Consider the following 14,875-nt stretch of genomic DNA (forward strand, 5'->3'; position numbering starts at 1 on the left):
AGATCCAATCGAATCGAATCGTTTAGACACGCTTCTTCTTTTGATTAAAAAACCGGTTGGCGTTGCGCTCGAATTAAAACTACGCGGACAAGACCATCCGAATCGCGGGGTGCGCGATCGACGTTCGCGAGCCAGTTCCTTCGGTCTCCGCGAGCAATTTCGTCGTCGGATAATTTCTCGGAGTAACATTTTTCGTTCGTTCGTCGAACGTTTTCGTTCGACGAACGTCGCGCCACGCGAAGTGATCGTCAACCGAAAGCCTAAGGATTCTTTCATACTCACGGCAGTATACTTACACAACATATCATATTTGTTTTTTTTTTTTATTTATATTTATATATATATCTTTGTATATATATTATATATATATAATATCCTCTTTGCTCTCTGTATACGTCCACTTTTAGTATGAAAATAATTTCAAGCGCGTCTCGTCTCGTCGCACTCGTCCATCACCCAGCCGGAGGCGGCGCGCCGGAAACTGGCAGCCGTCTCCGGTCTGGTCACCGTCCAATAAACACTAGAACTGGAAGCCCCGTTCCCGCGACGTGAGAATCACCTTCGGAAGGCTGGAAGTAGTAGTGACAGCAGACTCACCAGAAGATGAAGAACGAGCTGAGCCCGATGGGAAACGGCCAGACTCAGCGCGTCGACCGGAGGCTCACCTGGCGGCCTCATCGACGGCAGCCCGTAATTCCTGTCGTAATCTGAAAACAGAAGCAATCCGCTTGTCACGATTATTCTATGCCCGGATAGACGATCCGTCCAATGAACGAACACCATCCAGTCGGAGAAATTGACTCCGCGGAGCGGATCGATGGATTGCTTTAACCAATTAAGCTGCGCCCTTTTCCCTTACAAACGCCTCGGAAATCACGAATCCTATATTATATTATATTACACGAGAGCATAAAATTTATTGTTTCCGCGTTTGAATTTAATAGAGTTAAAGCCTCGATTATCCGAATGGAACAGAGTACGATCAATAGAACAATTACCGAGTCGGAGAACTAGATTTCGATCTTTGTCATAGGGGTTGGATTTAGGTCCTCGTGTGTGAATGGTATTCGGGTAACATAGAGTACTGAAATTGGACGTTCCAGTGTAGCATTATAATGGAATTATTTTACCAGAAACATTGACAATTTAACGTGATAAATGTTTTTATTTGTTCGTTCAACTATCAATTTCGAGAACGTACATTGTTATTGGAAATTGTGAAATCGAAACTCGCGAACGACGATACTCTGCGATTCGCGGAACAAACAGTGGGCTCGTTATTTTAAAACCGCCGAGAATATACGAACGAGTATCAGTAAGACCGGATACGGAAGATATATGCAAGGAATTACTACGGATAATGCGAAGCGGGGGCGCGAGGGCGCCATTCTTCAGCGTCTGAGAATGGAATTATTCAGAATTTTTAGATTCACAGTATACGCGATATTTCGACTGCTCGAGGCTCCCTTTTTAACCCTTTTTAACCATAGGTAAATCGGTATGAAATTTGGGATCGATTCACGAAGACAACAAATATCATTTATTGGTTTCGCATCGAGAAAAAGGAAGAAACTCGTGGGACATCCTAATATGGATTATAGTTAACGATTCTCAAGAAGCTTATGCTTGAAAACGAAACGGGAGGTACTTTGGACTAATCAAACTGGGTCAAGTAACAATTCCAAATTCCCGCTAAAAGATTAAAACGTTGTATTTACGCGGTACTACCACGATTAAATTTGTTCTGGAAACTCGCTTACAGAAGACTAAGAATATCTTCGCGGATGCTAGCACTGAGCGCCAGGGCTAACTCGTAAACTGGCGAAGCTCCACTTTTGAACAGTGAAACAGACAAGTGAAACCGGCCAAGTGATAACTGAAGACTTATTATTTCGTGATTAAATGTTGCTTGTCATACAAGCTGCGCAGCTCCCTCTCTGATAATCAAGGCTACTCTGAAAATTCTCTCGAATCCCTCGTTCGCTGTTAGGATATTTGATAATTAACTTTTCACTGACTCGGGAATCAATATTTTTTTTTTAATTGAAAGCAAATTAATACTTTGACCACCGTGCCAACGACTTTGGTACGTTCATGAAAATCGAATTAAAATTGGAAAATTAAATCTTACGAAATTTGTGTATAGTGATTTACGTTGGAAGAATACTTGTAAATGGTAGATTAATTATTCCGACGAGGATCGGCGAGAGAATAACACGGGTGGACGCGCTCCAATGTGCAGAGAGATTATTGTCCACCGCGATTCTTTCCGGAGCTGTCTCCGTTCAATTTCGCTTCGGGATTGGACGGCCGATTGTTCTAAGTTTTACGAACCGATCGAAGTTAAATCAACACCCCGCCACCTGTGGCGCTAATACAAATCCGGTAATGTTGCCTGCTATGAATACATGAATATCAACGGGGAAGAAGTCGATACGTACGTTTACACTGTTAACCCCCTGGAATTTCAACGTGGTCAGGTGTATCGTGCGAATAGAAGCCGAGAAAGCTTCCCGCGCGTACATAACCGCGCGTATACGTGTATGCATGTATACGGAATACCTATTTCCGTCAAATATCTTCACTTCCGCCGGATGAAGTGAAACTTCGACTACTCTCGCCTTAACGTGCCCGAGAAATGATTCGTCGGGGGACCGACCTCCCTTCTTCGTGTCGAGGGTATCGATTTTTCGTAGATTTCTCGCACGGACGGTGTCTTCCAAATGATCTCGCCGCCTAGCTTCGCACGATTTTCTCGCAACTGTCGCAGTTGTAAAATATATTTAGCGAAATCGGGAATCTTTTATTCTTAGAGTATATCAGACTTGTAACCGTACCGCAAAACAAATCTGAGAAGTTGGGGCAAATCTTCGAATAGAATTTCCGCCTTTTATAAATTTTACTAACGGAAAAGCATTTCTCAAGTTAGCCGACATGATTCCACGTAAACCGATCATCCGATTTACTTCATACTTGTCAAACATCTTTCGTAGATGTAACTTTATCGTCCTGCATGGCAGAAAAACGTAAAAGTCGATTTCGAACTTCGCGCAGAAATAGAAATTTTCCTCCGAATCTCTCCGAGACGGTAAGTCATTATTCGAAAGGAATTTCGAGCTTCTGTCAAATATACGATCGATAAAGAGATCGTATAAACGTGTTGCGTACGCGAAACATCATAATTCAACGCGGCAGCGTAATGTAAAATAATTTCGAAAGCAGCTGACCGTTCGCGTGTCAAAAATTGCTACCGATACTTGTCGTGACGCAATAACTTCCCAAAGTTGTAATTTGTAAAGTTTTCAACAGGGAGCGGACTCTAAGTAAATGATACCAAGGAGAAAGTTCAGACGCATGTTATCTCTAGAAGTTTTGAAACAATACAAGTGAAAATTAGTCGGTGGGAAAAGTTCTTTCGAAAGAAAGATGTTGTTAATTATGAATCCCTTTCTTCTAGCTTTTAACTATATTTTTTGTATGCTTCACTGCCACGTATGTACTAAATCTGAGTGTTAGAAATGAGAAAGAATTAAACAGCAACAAAGAAATTTGATTTTTCTGCAATACTAAAAGATGCTGTATAAATATAAAATTTAATTGTAAGGAATGAGAACGGTGAACTTTTAGAAATCAATGTTTTATGTCGTTCAATTTTTCGTTACGCAGTTCGGCGAACGAAATAAATCGACGTAGCCTGGCAAAAAAAGGCGGCAAACTTTTCTTATTTCACGACCGATCGAGAAACAGTCGTTGCGAATGCGCTACGTTCTTCTCGAGTAGTTCTTCGGTCACTTTGGCTCGCGCGCCAGAAAGGGACGCTGAAATCGCACGTCCATTCGGAAAAAAGTTATTCCCACCTACGAGCAAAATCCACGATACGTGACTTTCTGCATGGACGGCGACAGACGAACTATTTTCCAACACGTTAACAACGCCTTTACCCGTACTCGACGCGTGGTTTCCTCTGATCGTGATTTCTAATCTCCACTTCCTCGGTTTCCGTCACACTCCTCGCGTTACGGTAATGCACGGCGCGGGTGAATCGAGGGCGAGAGTTTTCCTTCTCCGACGACTATTAACTCCTTATGATCCAAGTTATAGTCGCCTCAGAGTGCGAAGGGTTAAACTACGTTACTTAAAAATTCTTGGTCGAACATAAGTTGCGCTGATCGTATTATTATAATATTAATATAAAATTAGCTCGATGCGAGCCATAAATTGAATATATATCTCTTTGAAAATAATCAATATATTCCGACGTAAATGGTGAATATTTAATATATATAAATACGCATAAATGGGTTAATATTTAATAGATCACGTATGAAACTCTCGCAATTCGGCTCGTTGCAGTAAGGGGTTAAATATTAGATAAAATTAGGGATCGTTTGACTGACACTCGCGCGCTGGAACGACACCGCTGGTACGCCCGATACGTCAAAACACGGTTCATTTGTACAGACGGAATTATTTCCTTTTTCGAATCGCGCCCGGGAGGTTTCGCGATATCATCCCCGCGTATTACGAAAGGTCGCCCCGATAAAACGTCACGCCGAAGGCTCTCTTCCGTTTCGTATGCCGATAAATTGGCAGCAACTGGCACCGCCGTCAAAGTTCCCCCCCACGAACTCAGTTTCAATGACTTCTCCCCGAAGATTCCCGGGAGCGACGAGGGCCCCTCCCACCTTCAATCTACCCACGCCCCCGCGCCACCTTTCCCTCGAAGTTTACTTTCAATTAATGAAAAACGAGTTTCGTTGACCCGCGGTCTCCGAGCGCCGTCGGTGGCGAAAACGCAGGAACGCGGCGCGGCACCAAAGCGCGCGCGGGGTGGCGAAACGAGCTCGGTTTCTTACCGTCCCTTTTCTACGGCTTTCGTCGAACGAGACCACACCGCCTTCCCTCGATTCGCTTCTCGTTCCCCCCCTCTTTTTCTCTCTTTCATTTGTTAAATCGATCGACTTCCACGTCGAACACGTATAATAAGTTCGAGTTCGCGACCGACCGATGAATTGATTCTTATAGCCGTGGCGGCTCGTACACACAGAGGCGACCCGCACGCCTATAGAATTTTCATCGGAATGATAACTAGGTCCTTTCGTTCGGATTCGAAGCCCACGAGTCAACCCGCGGAAAGTTTGAATAAACGTGATTTGTACCGGCAACGAGTCTCGACCGAGCTATGGAAACGTGAACGAAGGTTAGCTTTTCCAGCCGGGGTGTCCCGGGTACCGCAATTACAGGTCTTTTTTACTTCTGAAGGATTAATGCCGGTTTGGCGTTCTACGGCCTTCGGGAAAAGTATTTGACGTTGCTTTCGTTGAAACTGGGGACGTTTCTACGAAGGAGATATTAACCCTTTGCTACGCTATTTTTGGAAGAATTTCTCCAACGGTTAATTCGTATTAAATAGTTCTCGAGCGCAAAGGGCGAATATCAAAGTTAAAGGGTTTTCGGGCACAGTAGTTAAATTATTATACATTTATATTCGCGAGGAGGAGACGTAATCCGTTCTCGGGGCAAATGATTTCACACATAATTTTCCGTTAACGCGTCACTTACTCGAAGAATATTCAGACTTTCCATCGATATTCAAAATTTAACGGCACTTACACTGGTTCGATTGATCTTCTCATACGTATTCATAAGATACTTCGACGTTCAATATTCATAAGCTATGCGATACTTTGAACGGGACGGGGAGGAAATCAGAACGGCGACGCCGAAGAAATAAAACACCGAGGGAATCCGGGGCTGTGTCTCGCCTTTAAATGGAGCACGTTTCACACCCTGTGATTTAAATTAATCAGAGACAATTGATTCGATATTCATTAAATTGAAATTGAATATTTGTTGGCTGGAACACGTCATTATTCAATTTTAATATTCATTCCGATTCGCGACCATACACGTGTACACAAACGTATAACTGATCGATGAATTTAATTTGTTTTGCCGACCACGGAAATGACCAAAGGCGTCGCGAACGTTCAAACAAATTGTGCATTGAAGGGGTAGAACATGTTTCAATTGTAGCTACTGTTCCATTAAAAGTTGTTTCAGGCCTCCGTTTCATTTCGCTAATAATTTAAGAATTTCGCGCAATAATAAATCAAAGGGAAATTTTCATTTTTCAGTGTGTGTTGCGCAAAGCTTTTATACCTTCTTGTAGCTTTGCCTATAAAAAAGCACAGATTGAAAAATATTTCAGTGTTTAATCCCCATGGTCGAGTGTAATCGATATCGATGAAATTGCAAAAGCGGCGCGCAAGGATTCCTTTTCGAGCGATGATTTTGCTACGGTGAAGGTGCATTATTCACTGAAAGCAGAAGTACATTTGCCCGGTTCCATCAAAGGAGTCGATGTCAGGCGCCGACTATCCTTGGCTTCCCGTGTGAATACGGCTGCTAGTCTAATTTAAGTTTAAAGGTAAGATCCTAAGTCCCGATATACAAGAAAAGTTCGCCGTTTGATTGATACAAAGTTATTAGTAACTCTCAGGAAATTAGTTTTTCGTAGTTTCCGTGAACCTGCGAGACTGGCGAAGCGTAAAATAGGTTGCTATTTATACTGTCAGCGATATCGTTCCCACACAGCTCTCATTACGGTGGATCACACTTACGTTGACACAACCATGTTAAGCTAACTTATCGGACACCCTAATAAATCGAGATTCCATGTAATCTGCTATTTTATAATAGCAATACTTGTTCGCGATTTCTAGCATTATGCGTTCGATCGTGAAAGCATTCGGCAATCTGTAGAAACTTGTCGTTTAATAATTCCCGTTTTCGATTTGTTAACAACAAAAGCTAATTTACTAGACACAGAGTCGTTTCATCGACCCGTTCTCTGCGGCATTTCAAACAAACCGAATTCGTCGCTGACGAATTGGTCATTCAACTAGGTCAAACAAACACTATGTCCTTTTTTTTTTTTTTTTTTTCAAGTGAAACACAAAATCTATCTCTCCAATTCTCCAATAAATTCGCGAAAAGGCAAAACGCAACAGTTTACACGCGTCACTTTATTTTACGGTGCGCCACGCGGCTTTTTTCACGCAAACCGGTCGAAACAAAAATTCAGACAACGTGGACGGATCATAGTAATCGATTTGCGCGCTAATTGCCGTTGGCGGGCTCGACAAAATGGTTTTATCTTCCGATAAAGGGATCGAATAGTTGCGAGGCGTAACCGTAAACGCGGATTTCTGCTTCGACTTGCTTTTTGTACGAAAAGCGTTCCACTTATTGGCCGACGAACCCCGAAAAATCCCATAAAATCAGAGCACATACTTTGGTCAACGAAACTTTCTAGACTACATTAATTAGCAATTAATTCCTAATTTATTTTAAAGCGATCAAATCAGCGATCTTTCCTCAATTATATCAGCACACGCTTCGTCCACTATCGACCGAACGTTTTACCACACGTTCCGCCAAGCGAATTTCAATTCTTGAAAGTCCACAAAAAGTTGCATACATTAACAGAATTCTTTCATACCGGAGATTATCTGAAAACGATTGATTGCCGTTTACGCGAGCTGCCTCCGCGTTTCGCAAGATCGTTCCTTCGAATTTCCAAAGCCGACGCGAATACACCTTGAACGCGTCGTCAGGTAAGAAGGTAAAAATAATGTGCGGAGAGGGAAAAGAATTCCGTCGATGCGACTCGGTGGTCCACTCTGACCGATTAAAAGGTGCGGGATAAGTGGGCGACAATAACTCGTTCACGGATAAATAGAATCACCGAGGTTCGATAATTCAACGGGATTCACCGGAGAATCTCTGCGCGCGCGCCCCCCTCCCCCCTCGAACGGTGCATCGTTGACGAGCTTTTAATTATGCTAATTACTCGAACGAGCCGGCGTATAAGAGGCAGCGAACCGGCGTGTATCGTCGTGGGAAATGGCCGGAGTACGCGAGCCGTGTTAAAATAGATATTTACTGACCTGGATCTCGCCATTCCTCGACCTCGTAGTCGATAGGTCGTTGTCGTAATTTCTTGTTACCGTTACTACCTAAAATACATTACACAAAGGCGGTTTTACATGGTGTGCTCTCACGGACGGCATGACAAGCGGAGAGCGAGAAAAGGAAGAGATGGTTGGGAATGATACGGGGGGTGGTGGTGGCGGCAAAGAACACCGAAACGAATGCCCTTGCTTCGTTGACGAACAAACAAAAGAAACGTGGGGGACGGTGGAAGGAAGACCGAGAGCTGGAAGAACGGCGGAGGGGGAAAGAGAGGAGAAAACGAATGCGCCCCGACTAGTTGGGGCTGCTCAGAGGGTTGGCTTGCAAATTAATGGCGGGTATTCTACCTAATTCCGCGTTCGTTCGTGGGAAAATTTCGACGATATCGTTGTCTCGGTTAGTTAATTTGCTCCGTCGCGGCGTGCTACGGCGTCGAGGATCGCGATCAAGATCAACGTCGCGGAAATAGGGAGAATACACCGTTCCCGACAGAACGTGAGTTACCGTTTTTCTTCATCGATGACGTCACGTGGTACGGCGGCGGCGTGGTGGACGTCGTCGAGGTAGCCGGCAGCACTGGAAACATTAATAAAACAACAATTTCATTGATAATAAACGGCTGCGAATAAAATCCCGTGGAAATTGTATTTTATCGTGAATAAAGCGCGCCAGATTTTTCAGCATATTTTCAGAACGGGATAGCTAATTGATATATCGCGGAGGAATGCTAATGATGGAATTCGTTTTAATTAATTTCTTCGAACATGTTACGATATTATACCATGGTGTTTAACCTTTGTAGAAAATTCGTTCGTTTAATTGTCGCGATGTTAACGTAACGAGCACTAACGGTGATTGGTACGTGTTGCTTTTAATTTTTCATCATTTTGACTACAACGCATGCTTGGGATAGAATATAGATTCTCCGCAGTAGAATATAGACACGGTTGAATTCACCGCGACACTATATGCGCTTCCCGCAGAACAGAGAAACGTTCTTCGAAAAGAAGCAAATCCATGAAGTTAGATTAAAGTCTTTCAACAATGTAAATGCAAAATCTCCAAGATTGAAAATTCAAATTGCGCTGATTGTAGAATAACTTCCCGGCCGGGGCGCTTTGTCTGTTGAAAGTTTTCTTATTTAAGCAAGTACCATGATAAATAACATTTTAGCGTCGGACCCGGGTGCATCCGCGCGGTGGATCGCCGCGATTTAAGAAATTCGAGCGCCGCGCCGGGCTTCGCTCACGCAACGCGAACGATATATCTTATTAAACTTTTAATTTCAGCCAATTTATTCGTCCGCGGAGGTGGAAAGGTATACTCTCCCGGGATAAATGTATCCTTCATTTTAATCGCCAATTACGAATAACGGTGAAACGAAAGGGTCGTTCGAGGCCTCCGTCCCATCGATCGCTGACTATCGGCTTCCACCGTAAAAGTCCATCGGGAATCAATTACTTTGTCATTAGCTCATAAATATAGATATAATTGTTCCAATTATTATCGATGTCCGCGACTCCGGCCGAACTTTTCAGCTCCCCTGCGAAAGTGTTTTCACAATGGAATTCAATACGGCAAACTCCCATAACTCGTTCACCGTTCCTCCATTATCACTCTACGCCCGGCGAGTACATTATTAATCGCATTTACGAAAAGAGGTCCTCTAATTGGAGGAAAAATTTGTTCTGATCAGAAAATTCCCGTTTTTCGACACGGAGCGACTGTTACAAGCGTTATGAATATTTATAGTTTATCTTCTACGCCGTATTCGTCTTCGTATATTTTAATTTCTTGATCAGGGAATAAATGGATCCATATTGCACTTGCATAGAAATCGCCTCTTCAATTTCTCTTATTTTTGAAGCGTGGAAAACTCACCGTCCAATTTGATGTCGCCGTCCGTCCCGGCCAGAGAATTTTGTGCCACGCATTTGTACGTGCCGAAGTCTTTCGGCTCGACGTGCCTGATCTTCAGCTTCATGGTCCTGGTGTAACCGTTCTCGGTTTGCACCGCCTCATATTTGTCACCTGTAACGAAACGGTAATTGCCTGGGCAAATAAAACTGGTTTTCCCAGGGATAAAAAGGAGGGACGAACGAAGAGAGATGACAGAGAACGAGGAGAAATAGCGCGGGGCCGACGATCTAGTACAATCTGGTACAATCTAGTGAATAGTAAAACGGCAAAGTGAATTTCCGCATCGATAACTATCTTCTAACAAAGTGACGATCGTTAAAGGAGTGTAATAAAATTGAATAAAATCGGACAGCGTTTAAATTTCGCTCCAACTTTGTTAACACCTCCAGCGGATGAAATAGAATTTAATTTAATTTCAGTTTAACGAATTTAATTAGCGCGAACTTCTTCAATCCGGCGATGTAAAAAGTAGCTGCGAAATTGTTGCCGATCTTTTTTGGATAGCGCGAATTATATTTCGATTTCGATTGACGCAGCTTAACGTCTTCCAGCGAATGGTAATGGAATATCATTGAAATGTTTTAACAAGCTTAAAATTACCAGAGACAATCATTTCGCCGCGGTGGGTCGTCCAGTAATTGATCGAGGCTGGATAAGCTTCTGTGCGGCATTCCAACGTGACATCGTCTCCGACGTATGCAGCTTCTAATTGATTGGGGATGGTAAGCATAGGAGGAACTGTAACGAACGAAGAATAAACAGAATTGTAGGTTAGAGTATCGGTACCGCGTCTATAATTATAACTTTCTAATAAAATATTTATGAATTTTCTTGTCGAAAAATACGTAAACTTGACTTTTTTATAAAAACTGTCCGAGTTCGTTTAAAAATCTGAATTGATAGCCGTATACGTGTTATAGAAACATTACGAAATTGTACGCAACGTTCTTGGCGATAAATCATCTAATTTTCTATAGCCACGATTAATCCACGTAAAGCGAAAGGATGCCAAAAAGCGATAATCGCAACGTTGCCCGTTACAATGCTCGTATCCTTAAAGTTATGAATTCGGTAACTCGGCTGGCTATATAATCTACCATCGGTTATTGTTCCGAAAACGAATTGCCGAAGCGTGGTTAATTTCATTGTTGTGACAACTGTATCTTTAAATATGTATGAAACGAGGGAATAATGCCCGCTGTCCTTTTTATATCGAATTTCCAACGATCGCAAGCGTCGCCACGCATTCGGAATATGCAAAATAAGTTATTCCCGCGGTAAGGTTCTTTCATCCACGTGCAACATTTTTCTTCGAGGTGGGAGGGGAGGGGGTGGGGGGCTTGAATAACAGTCTCGTTACCGCGGCCACGTAAAAACAAAAGATACCATTCACGCCTAAGTTAATTTGAATTTTAATCATGATTAATTATCTTGAGCAAAGAAGCTTGCCCATTCGGGTCAATGTTTATGGAACCGAAGCATTGTTCCCCCGCTTCTTTCAAACGTTGTTATTTACCGCTCCTTGGCGGCACAATTGCTTTCCATGATCGCGTAATTAATTTTTACACTATAGCGCGAATAAATGAGATGAATGGATCGAGGAAGCAACACCGGGGTAAACATTAATTACTGTCCATTAATACTCGCGTTATAGCCGATTAATAATTGCTTCTTCTTGTCGCTTGTGTTCAACGTAGAATCAAGCACGATCGATAAGAGTTTAATAAATATTTAATATAACAAAATACAGGGCTGTTGCAAGAGCGAAGCAGGAGACGCAACATTACTTCTAAAAATAAACGGAGAAATGTCGGAGTTAATTCTGGTCGAACTATTCGATGGATTTTTCAAACGTGTTCGAACATTTTAGCGAACGAATGTATTAATGAAAACGCACAGTAAATTAGCGACTGCGACGAGACGTGGAAACATTCGAATGATAATGGGCGCGACTCTTGATATTCCTTTGCGGATTCTAATTAAAAGAACAGCTGTTGGTTTTCGAATAAGCCCATCCTCGCGGGATGATCCCGCGCCGGGTTTCTTTTATTCGACGACCGGCCCTTTGTGCACTAAAAATAATGGCCTAGAACGGGCCGGCGCTTCCATGGACACGCTTTGGTACTCTTTAATTTTCTTCATTTTTCCTAGAGACTCTATAAAGTTTCCGTACACTTGAAAGTTCAACGGGGCGCCGACTTAGGGAATGCGAGAGACTCTCTTAGAGCGAAAACATCCCTCTCAAACTTTTCCGTTATTATACGTGTTGCAACGAGAGAGAGGGAGAGAGAGAGGGAGAGACAGAGAGGCAGAGAGGGGGGCACCGGTACGCCGCGCCACGTCCTGGGCTCACACCGGCGATCGATATAGATATTCCGGAGCCGCAATATCATGTCATAGTTCCGTCTTTTACGAACCAACGTAAATCACGATTTACTGCCGCCTGTATACGCTCGAGACGATATCACGGCGGATACCGTCCTCCCTTCTCCCGTCCACTCGATATTCTTCCCTCGACGTTTTCGTTGAGTTATCGCGCAGATTGACCGACCATTAGCTGATCAATTTAATTTCGCCTCGCCCGAAATTTCAAATAATCCATCAAACCGAGTCCGCGGCATATTTTTTTTTCCTCAACGTCGACGGATTCTATTGCGTAAAAAATCACTGCGCCCGCTGTCGTCCACGAAATTGTTTCGAATTTTTCGATGCGCCGTCTCGCGCGCATAAAAATATATTTGCAACGAAAATTGTTTGGCATAAAGAGACGAGCGTGTGCGCGACGTAATTACGTTTCCGCCATCTTTTTTAGCTACAGTGCGCAACATTTGGAACTGTATTCAATATACTCGGAAAAAAGAGGTTATTAAAGAATTTATTTCATTTTTATTTCGTACTCGATGGACTTCCGAATATTAAATGTCGCGCGTCGCGTCGGACCTGTTCTTTGAAATATGTTTCATGGAATATCCATCAGCTGCGGAAACACGATGCGCGGCGAGGTATTGTGCGACGTGCAAAATTTCATCGATGAAAATTAGATAATGGTTTTTGTATTTTGGTAGATCAGAGTTGTTTCGAAAGTTGTGCTAATAATTTTAGGACGCACTGCGCGCGGCGGTGTAGTGGACCGAATAGGGCAAAAAAAAAATTAAACGCGCAGGCATCGATTATCGTTCCGCGAATGGTCACAAAAGAAATTGATACGGACGAAAATTCGACGGGCAAACAAAGCCGTCGCACGATGAATGGCGGACCCGCGTGAGAAATGATTGCGGAAAGTGATAGGAGCGCCCGCGGCCTGCGGCAAACGAAATTGCCACTCGAGGACGCTGTGTTCGAATTTCCTTGGACAATTGTTAACAGTTGCGTCCGACTCCTGTGATAGCACGGAGACTAATGTGTCGGGGAAGACGGAGCGGAAACGCGTTTCGCACCCAAAAACTAGCTGAACGTGACGGCCGAGAGGGGATGAATGGACCCAGGTACATCGAGCATATCTGGGTCAAGTGGTTGCTCGTAAATCGGTGGCTAAATGAAACGTTGAAAACCGACCTAATGCATCGTGCTGGGGCGAACAACCACTCTTTATCAGGTTCCACCTGGAATGCACTCCATTTCTGTTCCTCCCGCTGTCTCTACCCTTTGTTCTCCTCTAACTACCTCCCGTGGCTCGTTCGAGCGCCATCTCGCACGCGCGATGTCTTCATTTCTCGTTGAAAAATATTTTGCCTCGCGATTCCGACCCCCGATTAATTATTTCGCGTTCCTACGCTCCCGTCCATATTTCGAATCATTTTAGAAACACGTATTTAATAGCCTCGATTTTACATCACGCTTTGGTTACATAAACTGTCTACTCTATATTTTTTTAAACAATCTTAGAATTCTAATCGAAAGAATTCGTGCGAACAAATATATTCTAAAGAGCGAGGTTTAATCAAATATAGTGCACTTTTGCTATTTCATTAGACATTAGTGGATGGTATATATTATATAAATATATATTAAATTTATATTGAACATAAATATAATATATACATATTTATACAGAATATAAATGTAATATACACATGTTTATATAGATTTTAAATACATGTGCAATTATCGTAGATAAATATTTAATCGAAATAACTGGAACAATATCCGACTTAATGAAATAGCTATTTCAAAGGACTCACATTGCACGCGGAGATCAATGCGTTGGCTGACTCGAGGTACGACACCGTTCGCAGCGACACAGAAGTACACTCCCATGTGAAGCCGACTGACCTTCACGATGTGGAACACTTCTCCGCCCACGACGTCCACTGAAACAGGAATTAAACAACACAAATATTAGACTTCACGGTGAACCCTTTAATCAGTTATGCGTGCAACAAATTCCCCGATGGCTGCACGCGGTTTCCGGGGATAATTCGCGTGGGAGTTTCATTGGAATAGTCACGGTTGAATATATTATTTTGTACAATCTAATTCGTGTATCGTAATTAACCTCCACCCTCTCGGATCTCGGGAATATCGCCGTTTCAATGAAATTTAAGTAAACCGTGCCTCGAAACAAATTCGTCGATGCAATTCAAGCGACCGAAACAAAATTTGTTATCGGCAGCATTTCAGTCTTGCGAGAACAAATTTCGATGAATAAATTAGTTAACGTTGCGTGCCAGTTCGATCCGCATCAAGCGTAATTAATTATTCAATTACGTGGATTTAACTGTTGTATTTGCAAGGCTTCTGAAATCCATATTCAATGCGTGCCTCGATACGTCATGTTAATAATATTCTATACAGTACGAATGCTAAGATAATAATATTTGAGTAAAAAGTTTCATTCCTGCGCGGATAATTTGCAAAATTTTTGCTACGGGAGTTCGACGCGAAGCACAAGAGCTTCGTTCGTTTCGAGCGCGAATGTTCTTACCTCGGTTACGAGACAAGTATTAGGGTAGTCCCATTAGGGTGTTGCGTTGTCGCG

At 42.9% G+C, this 14,875-nt stretch overlaps 1 protein-coding gene across 1 annotated transcript in view; it reads right to left on the reverse strand.

The window, feature by feature from the left end:
• Positions 1-512: 512 nt before the first annotated feature.
• LOC144478315 (lachesin) overlaps positions 513-14,875 on the reverse strand; it is a 52,987-nt gene continuing 38,624 nt past the window's right edge. The window contains exons 6-11 of the mRNA XM_078196084.1: positions 14,079-14,207; positions 10,498-10,635; positions 9,859-10,008; positions 8,482-8,553; positions 7,953-8,021; positions 513-707 (exon numbers count right to left, since the gene is read on the reverse strand). Of these exons, the coding sequence (XP_078052210.1) occupies positions 556-707; positions 7,953-8,021; positions 8,482-8,553; positions 9,859-10,008; positions 10,498-10,635; positions 14,079-14,207 (710 nt within the window). The 3' untranslated portion in view covers positions 513-555. The remainder of the gene's footprint in view (positions 708-7,952; positions 8,022-8,481; positions 8,554-9,858; positions 10,009-10,497; positions 10,636-14,078; positions 14,208-14,875) is intronic.

Source organism: Augochlora pura, chromosome 2, assembly GCF_028453695.1.
Source record: "Augochlora pura isolate Apur16 chromosome 2, APUR_v2.2.1, whole genome shotgun sequence".
Lineage (NCBI taxonomy): Eukaryota > Metazoa > Arthropoda > Insecta > Hymenoptera > Halictidae > Augochlora > Augochlora pura.